General features: G+C 43.5%; 3 protein-coding genes across 3 annotated transcripts; 1 reads left to right on the top strand and 2 right to left on the bottom strand.

The window, feature by feature from the left end:
- Positions 1–244: 244 nt before the first annotated feature.
- RB195_017953 (uncharacterized protein) lies at positions 245–5,907 on the top strand (the record flags this gene model as incomplete). Its single annotated transcript, XM_064185162.1, has 16 exons — positions 245–300; positions 386–657; positions 1,252–1,403; positions 1,471–1,514; positions 2,564–2,721; positions 2,802–2,896; positions 2,972–3,037; positions 3,108–3,203; positions 3,299–3,370; positions 3,467–3,577; positions 3,670–3,777; positions 5,052–5,156; positions 5,256–5,342; positions 5,405–5,497; positions 5,554–5,634; positions 5,812–5,907. 16 exons carry the CDS (start codon positions 245–247, stop codon positions 5,905–5,907), a joined length of 1,692 nt encoding a protein of 563 aa, XP_064041043.1.
- Positions 5,908–5,998: 91 nt separating this feature from the next.
- On the bottom strand, positions 5,999–6,859 carry RB195_017952 (uncharacterized protein; the record flags this gene model as incomplete). Its single annotated transcript, XM_013448473.2, has 4 exons — positions 5,999–6,088; positions 6,226–6,310; positions 6,460–6,644; positions 6,773–6,859. 4 exons carry the CDS (start codon positions 6,857–6,859, stop codon positions 5,999–6,001), a joined length of 447 nt encoding a protein of 148 aa, XP_013303927.2.
- Positions 6,860–15,790: 8,931 nt separating this feature from the next.
- RB195_017951 (uncharacterized protein) lies at positions 15,791–21,381 on the bottom strand (the record flags this gene model as incomplete). The annotated part of the gene is made up of 4 exons (XM_064185161.1): positions 15,791–15,827; positions 19,666–19,866; positions 21,165–21,238; positions 21,292–21,381. The coding sequence occupies 4 exons, from the start codon at positions 21,379–21,381 to the stop codon at positions 15,791–15,793; spliced, it is 402 nt and encodes a 133-aa protein (XP_064041042.1).
- Positions 21,382–21,963: the final 582 nt, after the last annotated feature.

Here is a 21,963-nt window from a genome sequence, read left to right as displayed (position 1 = left end):
AAAAGCAAGAACGGAAAGGGCCACAAAAAGGTACACCAATGCTACCGCGCGCGAAGTCGCAGCGCGGAACAGTGGACGGACTTTCTGCCCTTCAGGTGACCAGCTGACAGAAATGTGGATTTGTGCAGCTTTTGTTTCCTTGCCAATACATTGATTGGAGCTTCCGATATTTCTATAATACGCCATTGCGCATCTGGTCTTTTGCTACCTTTAGTGCAATTTGTAGTCCCTTAACGAACCAAGGATGTTCAAAAAACCATTTACTGTCAAGAAAAACACTAATCTACGGAATTCAGACACGTAAGTTGTTTTAATTTGATTGTTCTTTCCTAAATCCACAACGACATAACTCTGTGAGTATTTTTTCGACATTCTCACATTTTAGTAAGAAGCTTCTGCAACGCTTATCTTCTGCTTTTGGTGACATATTACCGAAAAAGGCTCAGTACGCTCAGGCAAAGATAGTCACCTCAAATGGGACCACGCTAAATCTATATATTGTGGATAAAGAACCGATGTTCTTCGATTTTGATGCAGCGGGAGTTCTTTTCCCAACGATATATTTCACTTGGATTGGACCCGCTGTATTTCCTATGCTTGTTGTGCACGAGCAGGTTCTTCATTACCTGGAGAACGGAGCGGACCTTATGCTTCAAGGTTTGGTTTTCGCATTATGGTGAAGAAGAATCATTCATTCAGAATGGATCAAGTCGCAAACGTGGCTACGACCACTACGGTAGGATTGAAGCTGGATCCAGAGTCTGAATGAGTACCTGAGCTTTCACAAGGCATCTTCCTTCGCGCTTGTGCTAAAGGCAGCATACCACGAATCTGAAGTGGTGAGGGAATCCGCGGGAATATTTAGCGCTTTTTTGCGACGATTTCAGTTGCAACGCGAAACCTTTGTGCACTCGCCGCTGTCTTCTCACCAGAATACTCAAGTGAGACAAATGATTAGGGTGTTGAGGGGACCGGAGCGTGTACATAGAGGCGCGCTCTAACATACTTCCTAGGAACTGAAGCGGTATCCGCGCCATTTTTTTACGATTAGGGGGAGTGAACGGAACCACCCCGGATTCCGCAATCTACAACATCATCTGTAGCTTTTCCCGGGAATTCTCTCACCACGTCAGATTCGGCGTAGGCTGCCTTCTTCTTCTCTCTGACATTGTTGTCAAAGTTCAACTTAGCGATAAGTAGCGATGAGCTCAGAAGTACTCTCTGTATTTTTGGCAGTCGTTATTTTTGTAGGAGTAATCCGAAAGGAATTGATTCCTTTGTACGAGTTCAATTCTGGTGATGCTGTGACAATTTCGATCCTCACTGATGGCAAAATAATGGGACCCATAGCTGTTGGTATTACACTTATGTCGTCCCGAGAGATGATAGCTAATAAATTTGAGGTGACTTACAGATTCTTTTGCACACTTACCGGTTTATCGAATTAAGTACTGTTTTCGTCTACTTTAGGGTAAAGGCGTTCAAATATTACATATCTTCAGAGATTTACTATGGTAAGTTTCTTTTATCAACAAATTCTTTACACTGATGTGTTTACCTCTGAGATTTACCTAACATGGAACAATGTATGGAAAATAGTGTTTCAATACATTTGTTCTTCGAATAGTTTGGGTGGAACTAATGTTCTTTGTACACTTTATCAACTCACGTAGTAAGTCGGAAGATGCTATAGTCGACTCCAAATCTGTTAAACCAGGCGAAAGCAGCACGACCTCGGCTGAGGTAAGAAAAGGAGAGAAAGATGTGCGTCGAGCAGGAAACACGGTGCGACGCGGTAGGCGCGTCACACCCTCTTGATTGAATGTATTCGTCGACGACTGTATCTATCTAGGCTAATTCTGTGATGAACTAGGGAAAGCAGCTACTTTTTTTGAACTACATACACCAATGTTGTTCTGGCTTTGAATAACCATGATCTAAAACATACCGTACAAGCAGTAGTGAGAGTGAGGAGTATAGTCGGGTCAAAATAACATGAATCATGAGTAGTGCATTTACGTACGCACTCGAAACAGCGTGATGGAGGCAGCGCTTGGAACCGAGGTGTGACCGTCGCAAGCTGCAGCGATGGCTGATGCCAGCAAGTGTTTCACCATGTTCCTAGCCGCTACGCTCCACCGAAGCCTAGAGAGAAGCCGAAGATGCAATTGCGCAAGTGCTTTATGTCGTTTCGACCCTAAAATATAGTAGGGTCAAAACGACATGAAGCATGTACGCAATTGCGTACGCGGCTTCTTTCGAGGCACTCCACTGGAGCGTAGCGCCTAGGAATGTGGTGAAACCCTTGTTGGCACCACCCATCGCTGCAGTTTGCGATGGTCCCAACTCGGTTCCAGCTCCACCGTGCCATTTCGAGCGCGTACGCAAATGCACCGCAACTACACTCGTGTTTCATGTCGTATTGACCCGACTATGTGTATGAAATATACTTGACTTGTTAAACATAGTAGGTTGCACGAGTCTGAATGCGGTCCACTTCTGAAAAATGTTGTGTTCGGTCCCTTCTTAACGTAGCAATCTTTCAAATCTCATAACATTGCAGGGAATTTGGATCGCGAACTGCACCACCAGTACATGAAATTATTACAATCTTCAATACAGAAAAAAAACCTGAGCCAACCTTAGATGAAGAGTTCCCACCTCTGGGTACATTGTGTGTTAGTGAAAAGGATGTCGATCAAACCAGCGCTATTTTGCATGGTGAATTAACCTTATCAGCATGTTCCCGAGAATAATTTCATGAGTATCTAGGGGAAGTCATTTCCTTGTTATATTTCCAGGGATACAGCAGTCTTCTTCTGTCCAGGATACGACTGACATCCAGGTAGCAGATATCACGAAAGAACAACAGCTAGAGGAATCAACGGATGATTTGGTAATCAGTTCCAGTTTTTTTTTCTGATCAACGTTTCAAACATCTGTTATCCTTTCAACACAACACGTTTTCCAGCTATATCGCTGCTTCTTGGCTGCCCTGAAGTTCAGACTAGAAAAGCTGCCGATGGATGTTGGCCAGGTCTGTGCCGTACACATACTCTCATTAGCTTTTCAGTTCAGTAGTAACTTCGAACATAACTCACTTCCAGTTTTATTCGCAATGTCTGTTGAAATGCGTACCCGCAACAAGACGGCTGGATATGAAGAAAACGAAGTACAAGAAATTTGGGGTTTTCTTGGAAGAGGTGTATTGTTAGTAATCTTTGTTCAGCAGCTTCATTCATTATTTTCTGTTGGTGTGCTTCTTTCCTAAATGCAGCTTGCAAACCTTTAGTCTCAGGTAAATAAGATGGAAGACGGACCTATCCTTCGAATCAGGAAGGAGGGGAAGGGAGCAGATACAATAGAAGAGGTCAATTCATCAGTTATTAGGATCCACTATATTTTATATTTATTATTTATTAGGATTCACTTCCTCTTATAACTTGACAGCTGCAGATAATGACAGGTCTACAAATCTCACCCTGCTTTGCGATCATTCACTGTAACTGATGAGATTATCGCGGATGAAGAGGAAGAGACTGGAAAATCCGGACCTAAGATCCATGAATACTACTCTGTAGGTGTTATTTCATGATTCATTAGTGTGCCGCAAGGGTATGAGAGTATGGCTTCTATCATTCGTATCATTTCCCTCAACTTGTTTTTAAGGTGACTGATGCAGTTCTACCGGTATTAAAATGTCGAGGTTTTGCTAAAGGTCAGCTACTGGAAGGCGGAGAGGTCCGAGAAATTGTGACAGACTACGTGAAGAAAGAAGTACGTTTAATATAGTCTAGTCAGCTTTCTTCATAATGATCATCTTAATAGTTATATAGTGCAAAATTTACGCTTGAATATTTCCATCGTTATTCTGTTTTAATTTTAAGCGGATGTCTAATTTGCCCAAGTGCAGATAAATCTCCCGTGTTGGTATAGTCGGGTCAAAACGAAATGAAGCACGGACAGTTGCGCAAGCGGCTGATCTCCGTCCTTCATGTCGTTTTGACCCAACTATAGATGCGCGTTTTTTTCCTAGAGCTCTGAGGCAAATTTTCGATCTTCATTTAATTGAAGTCAGAATTTTGCTCAAACTCAACTTAGGCTGCCCGCAGAGTTCAGAGCTGCGCGGAGTTTGGTGGCTCTGCGGTTTTGATAGTTACTGAGCGCACTGTTGTGAATAGTCAGTAACCACCAAAAGCGCAGAGCCGCCAAACCCCGCGCACGCACGGCTGTGATCTCTGCGGCCAGCCTTATAATCTGGTCAAAAGGATCGCTCGCTTGGCGCAGTTTAGTATGCTGCTGCTTTCGAAGCAGCGCAGTGGAGAAAGCTGTCGAGATGGGACCATTGCTAATCCACTACCAATGCAGGGCCAGCAATAGTCCCTTGACCGCAATCACTTGCTCTATTGTGCCGCTTCGAGCGCAGCAGCATACGCAGCTGCACCAGACTTCTGGTTGTTTTGACCCAAGAAATTCAAGACCTGTTAGGGTTACAATGTATTTCTTTTTGGTCGAGATTTCGTCTCCATTGTTAAAAAAAGAAAATACCTAGCTGGTTAAATCCAAAACGTATAGAGTTCCGCTGTACTCTATAAAAAGAAACCATTTCTTCCTATTTGTATGCCATCTTGTCTTTCATCTGTGGCATCTCAAACACTAGATCCAAAAATAAGAGAAGGTATGTCCTGCCATCATCATGTTTATGTTGGTGACACCATGTTCCACTTTTCATCCTACCGCACCTCAATTTCATCAATTTCCGAGTCATTGGATGCGTTGATGACAGGTCTTGGTTATGCCTCCTCCGTGGTATAGCCAGATCAAAACCATCTGAAGCTCAGTACAGTTGCGTAAGGGACTGCGCTCGAAATTGTGCAGCAGAGTGTAGCGGTTAGTATCGAGAAGGACCCTCGCGAGCACCACTCATCGCTGTAGTCCGAGTGAAACTAACGAAAACATCTCGACACTAATCACTCGCTAGTTGTTTAGACCCGAGTTATAGGTACTGTTGTTTAATACAAACAGTTCTGAATCCTGAAACCTAATTTAAGGAACTGCACAACGGTAAAATAGTCCGACTTAATCCCATTCTTGCTCAAGTTACGAGGATCAGCGATGAATGTACGGATTGGAATACTCTCATACAGAAAGTACAGGTAAGTCATTTTACTCTTAATATACAGTTGTATCCTAAGCATAGTTTGCGAATGATACTATCTTCCGTAAAACTATCTCACACTATCTTTGCATTGCAGAGTAAAATGACAAAGACATTTGTCCTGCGGATGCCAGATGGGCGAGAGCTTATAAGGAAAATCAATATGCCTAAAATAGTTTTCAAGGTGAAGTACGATGAATCAGATCTTATGTTACAGAAATAGGAATGTTATTAACAACTGCTCAGGTGGAAACGAGATCTGGTAACAAGAAGGTGACGCTGATAAACAACCTCGCGGTGTTTGGAATAGAGCCAAAACGTTTTTGCCACCAAATACAGGTTCTTCTTCATTTCTGTCGTTTTTAGTTTCAACATCATATTTCAATGAATTCAAGATTGAAGCGGCTACAAGTGCAACAACAGCTAGCGAAGCAGTGAATTGTGAAGGTCCACAAGTGACAGTGTTAGGAAATCAGGTTTGTGAATCTTTATTTTTCACCTCTCTTCTTGTTTTATCAAGATAACAAATCAAAAAAGTTACACTGGCGAGAATTTCATCTAACTAGAGTAGATTTTCAACTTAAAGCAACTAGAGCAACTTTTTGAGCAAATGTGAAATTGACCACGAAGCTCTCCTTTAACTTTCTTTCTAGGTCACATACCTTGGTGAACTTCTCATGAAGGAATACGGAATCGACAAGAAATACATAGAGGGCCTAGATCTCGGTATAAAGAAGAAACGGAAATAATATCTACATTCATGTCCAGTGTTCGGGTTGCAGGAATTGTGCTAAAGTAGAATATATAGTTACTCCTCTACGTCTATCATAGGGCTTCTCTCTATGATTCCTTCTTTTTGGCACCAGGGAAAGCCTTAGTGTGTAATCCTGTCGCGATGATTTTGTTGGTTGCTTTATGGATGAGATCAGCCTGGAATACATCACTACATGTATTTGTTATACATCTATGAAAAAAGCAAGTAGCAACACAACGTTGCTTACAAAATAAAGTGGAGACCCAAGAATGTCGTTTCTAGGTGGCTTTTGTAGTGAATCAGCTTAACACACCTTCGTGAAGGCCAAGGTATTTCCGGCTCGAATAACTTCAGCATCGACTAGGACCGTCTCACCTTCCTTAGCTGCTGCTAGATATCTTTAATATTACATTATTTTAAGATCTAAGTTTTTCTTTGAAAAACGGTTAAAGAACTTCTTGTGAATGCTTGTTTTTTCTTCGACGAAAAAAGGAAAAAATTGCTTCTAATATAATACAGAAGATTGGTTTCATAAAGCATGACCTACGTCACATGCAGGTCGACGCTAACGCCTGGAAGTCCTTTCGGAGTCGCCATGCATGCCGCTGTAGTAACTATGTCAACAAGTGTGGCAGTGCAACCACCATGGAGAGTTCCAACAGGGTTTAGCATCGCATGCGACACGTCAAACTCCACCTTCACACGACCTTCAGATGCAGAGATCGGCCGCATCTGGAATGGACGGACGTCCCCATAAAAATTCAGTAACGGTAGCAACATTCTCAGTAATGGTTACTCATTTACGCACTTCTAGGCTGTAGTTGTTTCTCCAGTAGAAACAAAGAATGAACAAATCTCACCGCTCCAGCAAAATGCATGAAATTTTTGGACTTGTTGCACATCTCGATGTACTGTTTTAATCCATTTAAGTATTTAGAAGTGCCCATAGCTTACCTGCAACTAGTAGTAAACGCTGAGTTAGAAAAGATCACGAGAAGAATAACAATAGAAGTGAAAATGCACTGAAGCCTTAGTATGATATTGAGACATTCTTAAACAAAATACAGCATCAGCTACTAGTGGACGGAATAGTTGCTTAATGTTGTAGTAGTGAAAAGCGTGCTCAAATCACCATGACACTGCGAAGAACTCACTCAGGGCGTCGCCGCGCGCGGTGAATACATCGTTTGCGAATGCAGCGCATTATATTGTACATTCTGCAAATTGAAACGAGTGCAATATGTGGGGCGGGTTAGTTTAGCTGCCAGTGAGTAAGTGCACGCTGCTTCACTTCATTCTCAATTTACGATTGTAACTCTAGCACTTTGAGACCATGGAGTTCCATCTCTGCAGTAGTATCCGTGATGGAAATCTGCAGTATCCAGTATCATTGATCCAACTGTGTAAACACATTCTGGCGAAAAAAAAGGGATAAAATGTAGCTGGGGGGGGGGGGGGGGGGCACTCTGTACTTCGTGTAATTCGGCGGGAACTTCCACTGTGCCAGTACTGTAATATCGAATATAATATATGTATAGTATGAGCGACTTTGCTCCAATTGTGGAAGTCCCGTTAAAGTCGCGAAGCAGGCGAATGTGCACAGCCTTCATAAAGGTTAAAGGCATCACCCCACGAAGCTGAGGTAGTACGGATTTCGGGTGGATTATTCGTATACGGGATCGTAGATTATGGAGAGAAGGGTGAATCCGTCCATTTCTTCCTAATTGCCGTAAAAAACGGCCCGGAAGATACGGCTTCGGGCGCTCCGGTGCGCTATTTTCTACGACGACTTCGGTTGGAGCGCGCCAGCCTCGTGCACGCACCGCATCTTCCGGACCGTTTTTTACCGCAATTAGGAAGAAATGGACGGAATCATCTCCCTCTCCATAGTCTCCCATCCCGTATACGAATACTCCACCTGAAATCCGCACCACCTCAGATTCTTGGGGTGATGCCTTTAACCCAACGACCCTTTTTAGGGCCACCAACTTGCGAATGCAAATAGAAAGTGTGTGAATAAAGGTTGTTGCACTCATGCTTTGTGATCGTGGATTGCTATGGAATTCATTTTCGGTTCTTTTTTCTTTGGAAGCATTACATGATATGACTTATTTCTCGTAAACTTGTTGGGAGTAAAACGTAGTTGGGGATGGCCACTCAGTGGCGCCCTTGTTTCTGGAAGTAAATAACTAAATCAGTCGGAGACCTAAGCATTAGTCTTAGAGGATCTATGACATGTAAGCTAAAGTTACTAAGAGAAAAAAGTAAGACAGATCATCCAGAAGTAAGGGTGCCACTGAATGGCCCCACAACTACCTTTTCCCCCTTGTTTGGAAGATTTGATAAAGTTAGAACAGTAGTAGCTCCAGCTCTGTCTTTCTTTTTACTTAGTAGCTTTAACCTACATGTCGTGGTACACCAACTCTACGACTAATGCTTAGTTCTTCTCGACTGACTCGGCCACTCAATTGTGCTCCGCGACCTTTTTTGCGCTCCGATGTGCAGGTATTACAGTATTGGCACAGTCGAAGTACTAGCCACGATTGACACTAAATACAGTAGGAAAGCAGTTCGACTTAGGTGCGTCAGAGTAGAGCCTTCGCCTGCCAACTAAACTAATCAACCTAAATGGGGCTGAATTGGAGATATTGCCATTCAATAGGAATATGCAGTTTAAAAAAAAGGATAAATTCACTGGCGTATCAATCCACTTGGGATGCGCCAGCGCGTTTTACTGGAATTCGTAATCGACGAGGTTTTGGAACGCGTGTTGGCCTATACAATGACTTGCGGGGGCCAGCCGATGATCAAGTCAGTGTTTTTATCCTCCCAGACAAGTCTGGTACCAATTTATCGACCCAATTTATCGGGATGAAAGGCTTGGTTTGCACTAGGGCGGTTTCGAACCTTCGACCGTGTGGCTACAACGGACTTCTAAGCGACTACGCCACACCCGCCTCTATGCAGCATCATGCAGTAGTATTTACTGTAGTACTTCTGTATTACACGTAATAATTCAGCGAAGATGCCCTCGAAAAGGTGTAGGGGCTACAATTGTTCTGAAAGTAAGATCCATGAACGAGGCAGCAGAAGTTCATAATGGTCTCGTGCTAAATGTTCGCTCGTTTGCTTTGTAAATGTTGAGAGCGCACATCGATGCATGAGAATCTTTGTAATTTTATCACAGTGTATAGGCTGCAGGAAAAGGTACCATAGAAAAGGGACCTTCTAGTAGTAAGTACCATACCAAGGCTGATTCTCACCGTCACCTACTGTCTGTGGATTCTCGGGTACTCTCGATGCCCATAAAAAAGCTCGTCTAGATCGTACCGCTTGAAATTATAATCCTGCTTAATGTTTTGTAGACGATAATTGCGACAAGCAAACTTTGGGAGATGTTAACAGTTATGTGGTCAAGTCTTCAGCTACGCCACAGAAGTGTTGAGCAGATGCTTCCATTGCAATGTACGAGGACGTCTCTGACTGTAGATGCGTGTGTGTGAATTATGGTCTCAGTCACAATTTTATACATTGCCACAACAGTAGAGCCTGGCTGTTCGGAAGCGGCCCTTACGAGGATTACATATTTCACGTACTCGCTGTCCTCCATTCACCGAGCTGTTGAGGTCCGAACAGCCACCAGTTCCTCAACGTCAGCCAATACACCACCGAAACCTGCCAGTGCCAAGGACGTGCAATACCGACCCCTCCAGGCAGTCCCAACACAAACCAACTTGATGCCTCCAATCAGCCCTAATATTGTATATAGAAGTCTCAAAACGAAATGAAGTTTGCTGAACTGCGCTCAAATGGAGATCAGATGGAGCTAGCGGTTTGAATCCAGCTTCACTCGGATTGGAGCGGTGAGTGATTCTAGCGATGGTTCTTCGGTTCTTCGTCAGTAACAATCGCCAGGTACCACCGCGCTCCTTCAAGTGCAGCCGCGTACGCAACAACACAGAACATTAGATCGCTTTCATCTGACCATATCCCAACAATTCAACGAAACAGAAAGGAAACGAAGGTGCTAAGATAGTTGGGTGGGGCCATTCTGCCGCGCTAGGAATAGACCTGTACTCGCGTAGACGCGCTGTAGTTCTGCGGCGCGCAAAATGACCACACAATAGAAAATCGTTGTTAAAGGCAGCATACCACGAATCTGGGGCGGTACTGATTTCACGTGGAGTATCCATATATGACATGGTCGTAGATTATGGACCATTGTTTACCTATCCTTTAGCATGTGTTCTAATCGCCTTTAGGGATCACTAAATAGTATAGGCATGTGTCACGTAACTTTAGACTTAAAGGCAACGGCACGAATCTGGGGTTTCAGGTGGGTTATGCCTATACGGGAACGTAGATCGTGCGGAACAGGGTGATTCCGCTCATTTCTTCCTGAGTGCCGTAAAAAACGGAAGATGCTGCGCGTGCATAGGGTGGCTCCAATAGAACTCGTTGTATAATAGAAAACAACGACCCGGAACGCTCGACGCTGATCTCAACGTTTTACGGCGGCAAGAAGAAAAAGGAAAAAAAAAAAAATAAGAATAATGATAATAATGATGAATAATAAGAATAAATGAGCGGGATCCCCCGTTTCTGCACCTCGATCTCTCAGTCTTGATCCTCGATTCGTGGGGTATGCCTTTAAGACAACATGTGTTTTAGCGATAACATGACCACGTCCTTCGCTTTTTGACGAACCCTCTTCATTTCGGAAATTACATCGGAATTTGCATAGCTGTGACTAACAGCTGGGCTTTGGACACCTCCATTAAAAACGTCATTTTTGGGGTTCTTTGCGAATTCTCGCTCCACACCTCACGCTTACGACGTCTTTGGTTTTTTTCCAGTGGATTTTGTTTTGTTCCAGAGCCTCATAATATTAAAATCCCTCCTGCCCTAGATTAGTAGGTCGCCATTTTTTGTGTTTGTCTTGGAAAATTCTCTGGTGCTACTTACGATTTCGGTATTGGGCTTACGTTTAAAATCAGACGTTTTTTTTCTTCTAGTTAAAGTTTTGGTTGTGGTTCTTCTGCTCTTCCATAGCGTGTACTATAAAGAGTACTCATTTCTTTCGGACACTTTTGGCCAATCCCCATAATTATGGCCTGCTTCATCATCGCATCTTCTTCTTTTTTTAAATTTGATTTCAACTTATTTGATTCCTTTAGTTAGTTTAGCATTGAGATCCATAACATTCGTATTTTTCGTGGCTTTCGATTGAGAGAGGTATGCATTTAATATTTAGTAATATTAGAAAGTATTACTAGTTAAATCTCTCACATATAGGAACATCCATCCCTATATCCTGGGATACTTAGAGAGTTTTAGATACGCCGCTACTGTTCCTGCGATTGCTTAAGCTTCTTTGGCAATCCGGCTCGGATCGGTTGTGATTTTTTTGCTGTTTTGGTTGATTTTTTTTATGTTTTAAGAATAATCTGCTAAAGGGATCTATTAAGCTATTATAGTTTTTGTTTCGTTGTCCATACATGGTCGTAGATTATGGAGACCGGGGTGGTTCCGCTCATCTCTCCGTGAATCACAGCCAGCAGCCGGCCCCTGAATGCTGTTTTGTACGATGCCTTCTATTGCAGCGTGCCACTCTTGCACGCGTAGCGTCCCTTTCTGCCTATCGGAGCAGTCCGAATTGATTTTCGACGAATCGCAGGGTGGAGGCGGTGCAATGGGTGGAGCGTTTGCAGTGATGCAGGGAGAGATGAGCGGAACTACCTCCGCCTTCTCAATCTACGACTCCTTATACGGATACTCCATCTGAAATCCGCACCACCTCAGATTCGTGGTATGCTGCCTTTAAGTGACAAATGGCTTTCCCGTTTGAAAACCATTTGAAAAGGCGATAGTTCGTCAATCGACAAATTACTGGAAATAGCTGAGTCGGTCGGGGCCCTAAGACCTAAACGTCAATCTTAAAGGACCCACGACATGTAGGCTAAAGCTACTAAGAAAAAAGGTTGACAGAACGGGAAGCTGGAACTACTACTGCTTCAACGTTACCATACCTTCCAAACAAGCCCACCAGAAGTGAATAGCTAAGTCATATCATGTATTACTTTTAAAAAAACCGAAAATAGATTCTTTAGCAGTCCATCACCATGCATCCATGTAACAGTTTTTATACACATATTCTTGATTTGTACTGGTGTCCGTAAAGAAAGCCGTTGGATTACCCCTCATGAAGGCTGTTCATATCCGTCTGATTCGTGACTTTACAGGGATTTCCGCAGTGGAGCAAGCTCACTGCATCCACAGCAATGCAGAAGCCGCTAAGAGTCAGCAAATCCAAAAAAATGCAAACAGGAACCATCATGCGAATCCGCAGAAGTGAAGCGCGTCTACGAGAGCACAGGTAGATCCTAGCGCAGCAGAGTAGCCTCACCCAACTGCCTCAACACCATCTGTATCACTCAGCGATGATTTTTAGCGGTAATCACTGGTATTTGTGAGACCATTTTTTTGGTTGTCAACTGGACTAGGTATTTCTGGTCAACTGTAAAACACCTCGTTCCTCGTTCCGAGGCAGCGAAATCGCAAGAGAGCGCGGTGCAGGTAGAACTGCTAGTTGAACGGAATAACATATAACGCTGAAGTCACCTTAAATTACTTCAGTTCAGATGAAGGAGGAGGAGTGCAGTCCTTGACTGTCTGCTCGAGGCGAACTCGCATGCACGAAACATAGTGGATTGGGTCAAAGTGCACACAGGCGCTGATGAAACTGTGTGAAAATTTGCAGTGGTGCACCCGTACCTCTGACGAAGGACTTGACCTATTTCGATTTCAGTAGCTGGAAATCCCTCTTCAATAGCTTTTCTCAGCTTGAACAATTGCTTTTTGAACTTCCTTTTCCAATATTTTTAAAGGCATCACCCCACGAATCTGAGGTGGTACGGAGTCCTGGTGGAGTATTCGTATACGGGGTGGTAGATTATGGGGAGGAGGGTGATTCTGTTCATTTTTTCCTAATAGCCGCAGAAAACGGCCCGGAAGATACGGCTTCGAGCGTTCCGGCGCACTATTTTCTACAAGGAGTTCGATTGGAACGCGCCAAGCCGCATCTTCCGGGCCGTTTTTTATTGGCAATTAGGAAGGAATGGACGGAATCACACCCCTCTCCATAATCTACGACCCCGTATACGAATACTCCAAATGAAATCCGTATCACCTCAGATTCGTGGGGTGATGCCTTTAAGATAAGTGGAAAGAGACGGGATTCTGTCCCAATGGGTTCTCGTCTCGGTTAAGTAGTGAACAGAACTCACCAGTACGCCGGTCCGGTACCCGCACGAATTGCATCGATTTGTCGGTTTTTCTTGTATTTTCGCTCTCAAACCGATCAGTCGAATTCTATCAATATTCGGTCGATCGAGTCGGTCGAACTCAATTCAATCGGTCTAGCCTTGAGCAGACCCCTATTTTCAGCCGACTATCTCACGATGTCCTGTTGCATCCAAGCAGTCGTGAAGTGTTAAGTTCTAGAATCCAGATGTTGACATTGAGTGCGCAGTAAGTTGAGTTCTATGCTAGAATACCAGCAGAAATTCCTGGACATTTGGGATGCTGGCTGGACTTCCTCATTGTTTGATCCGGAGATGTTTTGTAATTAGGCACTGCCTTTTTCCTCTGCTACTCATCCTGAGTGCAGTCGTTCACGTTGGGAAACATATAAAAGATGTCTGCGATTGAGATTGCTGTAATTCTATTAGGGATCTGGGTCCGTGTGAATTTTGTTCCCTCCTAATGCATGGATTGTTCAGGTGGGCCATCGTCATTGGCCATGCGCCAACCGTCATGCCTTTTTCCAGCACCTTGCTTTCAATGAAGATGAGGTACCTGCGAATATAGGAAACAACTTGTTAAAATGCCGCAAAAGTGTTTCAATTCCCTGCTTACGTTCGAATTGTCAACGTTTGCTCTACTCTTGAGCACCCGTCCGCCGCAGAGAGTGCAACAATCGTTTGCCACTTTTTTCAGAGGTTTTTATGCACTGGTTGATCACTCTTCCCCTTTTGCTTTGTGCACTGTGCACTTGCATTCGCGCTGCAGAAGAAGACACATCCACTCGGCTGCAAAGTGCATTCGGAAAAAAGTTCCCCCGCAAAAAGCCAATTTCATCGCGTGCAACGCGTGGTCACGATCAGCGCGTTTCGTTAACTCCAACAATTCGAAGCACACAGGCCCACGAGTGAATCCTGACAAACTCAGTTCTTTCTTTGACCCCCTGATAAGTTGTTCTTTCGCTCTCCATGTGTAGTTTGTAGTTTCTACGACACCAAATCAGAAAGAGCGCTTAAATGCATGGAAAGTGCAGACAAACCATTAGGGAAAGCAATAATGCAGTTTCCCATGAGCTGAAATTGAAATGAAAGAAGAAGATGAACGCAAGAAATGGAAGGAGGCGAAATTGGAGAAGCACCCACCGACTTATTCTACTGAATAACAAACTTCCATTTTGATACTTTGACTATGAACCTGTCTATAATAATGACTGATCGTACTGTTTTTTTTAAATCCATAACTTAAACATATACGTTTCAACACCTATATAGTAACTCGAAAGTTCTAGCGTGGCTTCGGGAATGTCGGATCAAAACGAGCTGATCGAGGCGGATCATCGATAGCTGCTCTCTGCCTTCAGAAACATCTAAGGATCGGAATCGCTGGCTCCACAGCGCCGCTTTGAACATCCGCTTACGCAACTGCACCAAGCTTCGGATCATTTTGACCCAACTATACTAGTGAATATGTCACTTTTTCGCGCAGATCTTTGCTCCGAAAAAAATTCCAAGAAGAAAATTATAGGCTTACTTCGAAGATGAAGTGAGATTAATTTCCAACGTTCAATCAAATTTCTCCAATAATAAGTCTGTATTATTTACTTTGAAGAACATTGTTGACTGCAACGTTAACGTTTATGTTCCTACCGTACGTATCCTATGCAAAATTTGATGTCATCGAATGCCGCTAATAAATGAACAAAAGACCTTTAACAATCCTCTCGACTGCATTTTCTCCGCTCCGAGTTGAAATAACGTGAGTACAACACATAGCTGGAACTAAAACTGCTATTAAAGCAAGTGTGTAGTCATGTTCCCTGCTAAGTCGTTTCTGCTTAAGAATACTATAATCGACGATTGATTTGAAACTGCTTGCAATTTTCTTTTGTGTGTATGATGGAGTTGGGCGAACACTCTTTTCCTTTGTGGAACGATTCATTTACGGTGGGGGCACCATTCGAAACTCAAGCAGACATCATCGATACGACATCAAATGACGAGGATTGCTTGAACAGCAGCAACCACGATCCCGTTCAAACGATCCTCGCCGCAATGACTAGAGGTGCGCAAGCATTGCAGCTTGGCACGGATTCGCTATGTACATGAAAGACGGTTGTCGGCCATCCTATAGAAGTTGACTGGCTGTCTTCTTCCGGATGGCCTTCGGCAGTGCTTGAGCACATCAGTCCATGACGCGACGGTTGCTGTGAAAACGTTCTCAAAGAATCCAAGGGAAAAGGCGCCACGGAACTGACTTTAAAGGAAGAAAACACATCAAAAAACAAAACATCACTTGAATAAAAAAACGACTAAGGTCTGTACAAATCATCGCGGAGGGCAGTGCTTGAGAACAGTGAATCAACAACAATGAGAAAGAAAAAACATCGAAAGAAAAACACAAATTGAAAGAACTATTAGAAGTCAAAACTTCGACATCGAATCCATCCTTTTATAGCTTTTTGTTAGCAAATAAAACTACTCTGGAAGATTAGAACTTTTTTAGAATCTGGTTTACTAAGCGAAAAGACTACGGCGGGCTTGGTAGAATCTCGGGTCCTGTACAAATCACCGGGGGCATTAGAAGCCGACCGGCCGGGCCGAGACGACGGTGATCCTGAAAGAACTGAAACACGTCCACGAATGACCATCAAGGTGTTTATAAAAAAAAAAAAAACTCCCTGTAATGCATGCGAAAATTTCACCTCTCAATAACAAAGACTACTAGAATCATGGGTTTTCATTTAGTGAAGCGGATAAAGCGGGAAATCCACATAATGAATAATGAATCCAAGTGTATCGGAACTAGGTGCCCGAATTTCGTACAAGTTACGTACAAAATATTTTCCATCGTAAAACATCTCTAAATAGCAAAGTCCAACACTGTTCTTTCTCCCAATTTTTTTTTTGATGATTCTGCCTACACATAACTAAGCATTTTTTAATTACGGTCATTATTCCACAACAGAAATATAACACAAGTGATCCTTCTTCTAACTACAATAAAGCTTCTTTACTTTTAACAAGGATACTACTCGCTGATTTAAAAGGCGGAGTGCAAGCGAATACAAGCACATCGGCGGAATTCTTCGTCGGTCTTCCTCAAGGATCAGTCCTCTCCGCTCCTCTTCCTAGTCCTCATGGATGCCATTACGGGTGATCTTCGAGAGCCTGCGTCACCGACCCTGCTCTACACCCACGATGTTATGATGGCGCCTCGACACAAAGACGAAGTGGACCAGCGAACACGCGTTTGCTTCTATAGGCTGGAAATTTTTCGGCTACAAGAAGGTCAAGAAGGCAGAGTGCATGACGACTAACACAAATTAGAATAGCACTACCAAGGATGATGACATAGATCTTCCGAGTTCCGGTGCCTTCAAACATCGTGATTCGATGGTCCCGTGCGACGAAAACCTTGCACGCAGAGTTAGCACTCGTGTAGACGCTACATGACCTAATTGGCGATCAACTGACGGCATTCTCTGTGAACACTTCAATCCAAAGACATATAAAACCGTCGTTCGACATGCACCGCTCTATAGTGTCGAGTGCTGGCTCGCGACCAAGGAATCCTCGAAGTCATGTGAACGAAAATGCCACGATGGACAGTTGGTGTCATTTGCTCTGACCACCCGAAACAACGGTAAGATCACCTCTTACGCGGGGACAACTGCACTCCCCGTAAACTCCCCATGGACTTAGATGTACTAGGCACGCGACCAACTGGACGGCCGAAACATTGTTGACTTCATGTGATACACACTGACATCCACCTGGCCAAGCATACGATAGAGTGAGATAGTGTCAGCTAACCAGAAAATTGGAACTTTCGAACTTCACCATCGATCTACAATCTCTGGGATTTTTTTTTCTCGAAAAGAAAAGAGTCACTTTTTTCGGTTAGCAATAAATATCGCATGTCTAAAACTCAATTTTCGTGCAATCCAGTTGTGAAATACTTCCGAAAAGCGAACACCCTCGAAGACCGTTCTTTCTCACAAGATTTCTTTCGACAGCGCACCACGTAGGTGCACTTTCGATTTTCTCCTTCAGCTGAGCAGCTTCGGTCCAGCAGAAAAAGAGCTCATTTGCAGTGGCAAGCACGACTTTCCTGCTAGCTGCACTTTTTGCCTTGGATTTTTTCCATCTGTTTTTTGTGGAGTAGCACTCATGAAAAGTGCAGAAGCGCAGGTTGTGCCCTCTTTGCTCTTACAAATTCTGCGTCGAAGAGCAACGAAGTACAACTCTACCTAAGGGTGAATATCTGCCGTAATTAAATTGCACTCAACCTCAATATCAGGGATTTTGCCTCTTCGGACACTAGAAGGAATGAAAAACCGAAAAGTCCATCAAAACTTACCAAGTGTATTTCTTTTGGGCATCAATGTTCTTAAGAAGCCCAAGAGAAAATAGATAGAGAAATTAAGTATGAATTGAGCCGATACTGCCGATACTAATAATCGCGCCCTACTTTTTCAACACTGATCAAGTCGCATTTATTGACAGTGAAGTTGGAAGTTTCTATCTATTTCAGTAAACGTTCCATTCGAATGGTGTAAATTTATCTTTTGCTAGGGACATAACGTCCACAGCTCGACTATGCGGATAAAACGTCGCTCATAATATAGCTTGCGTCAAATGTGTTCAGCTGTGTAAGTTCCGCTTCTGAGGGGTGGGGCAGGAGCAAAAGAGTAAATAGGTGCGTGTGCGTTGCCGCAGACGTACTACCGCCACTTGGTTGAGCCTGAAAAGAAGCTATGAATGGATGACATAGTTTCTTCTCGCCCTCAGAAAACTGCAAAATCTAGTCACGTTGGATTTTCCGCTGGAAAAATCCTTAGCAGCAAGCGGTTCTCTGCTCCTCTTCGGTTACATAATATTTGTCACCACTTGTTGGCCCATATGCTCTCACCGTGCTTGCGCTTCCTCCTACATCGTCGTGAGTTAGATCTGCTACTGAGAGATCGCATTATAAAAATTTACTCAAACAATATCCTTAGGCCACTGTCGCTTGAATGCCGGCGACCTTTCAGGATGCATTCATCCGTGCATACAAACGGATTGCTAGATAGATAACACACCACCGCATCGTTCCTTGCCGACAAGCCGACAAATGGATGCGAAATTTATCTTTTTCTCCACCTTTTCACATGATAGTTTAATGTCGAAACTACATCATCTACTGAGCCTCAAATGATTAGTTTTTCTCGCAGATCTACGAGGGAATGTCCCAGATGGGTGGGCATTACGCGTCCATGAACATAAGCGGATTACTTTATAAGAAACAAAACATCCAATTAGATTTCATAATAAAACCCGTCACTGACTTGGCTCGGTTTCAGTTTTTTTTTGTTCTGGTTTTTTGCATTAATGTTGAGTGTTTTTGGTTTTGCCCGGCGTTGATCTATGTGAACGTTTCTTACCTGTGAAAATTATCACAACAACTAATCAAGGAAAAAGATAAACATTGGCAACGTAATTATAACGGAATAGTAGTTACAAATATCCATTATGTATACAAATAAATCCGTCTCAACCGAAGAACTGGAATTTGCTCATTCGCACTGGGGATTTTTTGGTTTCGAATAGCCCTCCCTAATTATACGCTGAACATACGCGACCATAAAACTCGGCTGTTTTAATGTACAGCGCAGTCAGGAAGAATAGTGCATCCGAGCATCCCCCTGTGCATACTTTGTCGGCTTCGATTTCCCCATAGTTCTGAGAAAGAAGTGGCTAATTGAGTTTTGCAGCGCATGTTCTCTCTTTCACGTACTACAAAATGGAATAGAATACCTCTCCACAACTTTCTGAACATGTTCTTTGGACCTTCCTCTCTGGAGAACCCGAAAAACTAGTGCATTAACTTAGCACCTTGAAAGTTCAACGAAAGTGCGCAATTTTTGTGTCAATCCATGATGTTATTACGAAATACGGTAGCCCTCGATTCTCATTGTTTCGGAGGGCGTTTCCTGAAAATTGCGTAGCTGACCTATGAATGTACCACTTGCAATGGCTAAGGTTCGCGTCAGGGCTACTCCTAAGCCGCACATCAGCGCAGAAGTTTGGTGTTTATAGTCGGGTGAAAACGGCCCAAAGCTAGCTGCGGTCCTGTAAGCGACTGTGTTCGAAGCGGTGAAGTGTGGCGGTTACGATCAGGATCGAGGGAACCCTTGCTGGCATTACTCGTCACTGCAGTTCGCCATGGTTCCACCTCGTCCCCAACCGTTACCTCCACCGCGCCACTTCGAGCGCAGCTGCTTACGCCACTGCACAGAGCCCCACGTCGTTCCGACTAACCGTCATCTTGCTCACCTCATTCTCATAAGCATTTGCCTAAATTCCTCATAGAACGGGGGATAAAGTGCCTATGACTGGGACGAGGACTGGACTTTTCTTAGCTTCCAATTCAGGAATTTTAAAAAAATCGAAGTAAAGGAACAATTACTCACCAATAAATATAACTACGGATGTCGTATCTATGAGCATCTATGGTGAGCCGGAGAATGGTGCCAGGAAGAAAGAAGTCGAAAGCCGGGCGGGGGTGGGCGGAGGTTCGTTGGACGGTGGGACGAAGACCGGGGGGACCAGTCCTGGTCCCGCGTGGAGGACCAGCTGGTCGAAGAGTTTGGGGCACTATTGCATACGGTGGGCTGAAAAGCGTTGAAATCAAGAAACACGTCATCAGACGAATCGAAGAACGCTTATAGACAAATCGAACGACGAAAGGCAAGACGAAAAGGAGAAAAGGAACGAATCGAGATCCTTTCACTCTAAATTAGGATGAGTGCGCGACCGATTGACCTGAACACAGTGCGGCGCGCCAAAGCGAAGGTCACTTTCACTATTTTCTAGGAATCGCTCCCAGAATCACTTTTGAAATGCGGAAAAGTAGAGCATGATGGTGACCTACTCGTGGAGTACTAATCTTACTTCCGCTACTATACAACTGCACCAGGCAGCTGTATACGAGAGAAGAGAGCGGAAAACATCACGACTGCGTAATGGAATCGCTCGTGGCTACGAACACAAACTGTAAACATTTAAAAATAGCGCCAGTCCAATGGAAGCGCAGAGCATCAGAGAACGAACGTCAAGCACTACGAAAACGAGTTGATCGCTTGAGAATAAGGGGCGTTTTTGGATTTTCTAAGGAGAAGGAAGTTCGAAACATCTTAGGAACTAGTTAGGTTAGAAGAAGCTTAAATAAATTTGAAGAGACTGTATAAAGCAAAGGTGTCTACGAGGAAATGGCGATATTTGAAGCAAGGATTTTTTTGGGCCGCAAAGAGGCGGAGACTTTGCCAACAAACCCCGATGATTTGAGAATGCACAGGAATTTTCATGAATTTCAAGTATCTATCAGTTTTAAGCGCATAAGAAGGTAGATATTTCAGAAGATCGTTAAATGAATTTGTCATACGGAAGACAAATAAGTGGATCTTCAAAAAAAACAAGAAAAGCGTGTTTTAAAGCGGATAAGAGGCGAATTTCAGAGCTCAAAAATTGTTAAAGGCATCACCCCACGAATCTGAGGTGGTACGGATTTCAAGTGGAGTATTCTTATACGGGATAGTAGATTATGAAGAAGGGGTGATTCCGTCCATTTCTTTCTAATTGCCTTAAAAAACGGTCCGGAAGATGCACAAGGCTGGCGCGCTCCAATCGAACTCATTGTAGAAAATAGAGCGCCATAACGCTCGAAGCCGTATCTTCCGGGCCTTTTTTTACGGCAGTTAGGAAGAAGTGGACGGAATCAGCCTACCCTCCATATTCTACGATCCCTTGCACGAATACTCCACCTGAAATCCGTACCATCTCAGATTCGTGGGGTGGTGCCTTTAATTGGATCTAAGATGAACCCCAATAGAAATTCCCTGTCAAGGTCTATTTCTTATTTTCTCAGCAATTTGTAATACGAATAGCAATTATCAACTGAGGCAAAACTCACTGATGAATTGCGAATACATTTAAGAGATTAGTGGGGAAGAGGCCAAATGCTTTCATTTTATCATTCCAGGTGGTCTGAAATGTCCCAATAGGTGGGAAAACGTTAGTAATTAAGCATACACACGAACCAACGTCTCTTTCTTAAGATTTCTGGCGGACTTCCTTAGGATTTGACGAAGACCTTCCCTTCTATCACATCCACTCATAGAAATACCCATTCCCTACACATATATCCTTAAAAAGCCTTTTATTCGTCTTGGCTTCCTTTCCTTTTTTTTTCTCTGCAATGATTTTTAAGGAAATCAGAAATAGGGACGGAAAGGATTTTCTATAAAGGTGCTTGGAGAAGCTTCCAAAGGCTTCCCCGTGTACCATATAGGAAAACTATTAAAACCGGGAGAGAGTGTCATATTTTCATCCGTTGCCTTGAAAATGAACAAAATGCAAAATTACGTATGATTTAAATCCGCCTGAAGGTCACGAAGAGAACGTTCCGAACTTTCACACAATACGTTCAGCACGCAGAAGAGAGACTCTTGGTTATTTGACCAAGTTTACAATTGTTGTAATAACATCATCCTCACTTCATCTGTAAAGGTTGCAGTGCTTTCAAATCACTTTTAGAAAGTGGAGGATGTGCTTGAGCATCCGATAAAACGTCGATAAGATAGGAGAATAGTCGATAAGAATAAGATGTCGTTTAAAAATTATGAAATACGGAGAAGAACCATGTCGTTTAAAAATTATGTATGCACACCGAAGAGAACCGAAATTCATGTCGCCAGCAACAATGGTCCGAG

Source organism: Necator americanus, chromosome II (assembly GCF_031761385.1).
Source record: "Necator americanus strain Aroian chromosome II, whole genome shotgun sequence".
Classification (NCBI taxonomy): domain Eukaryota; kingdom Metazoa; phylum Nematoda; class Chromadorea; order Rhabditida; family Ancylostomatidae; genus Necator; species Necator americanus.
The sequence above is the reverse complement of the archived record's forward strand: the minus strand, read 5'-3'. Positions and strand labels throughout refer to the sequence as shown.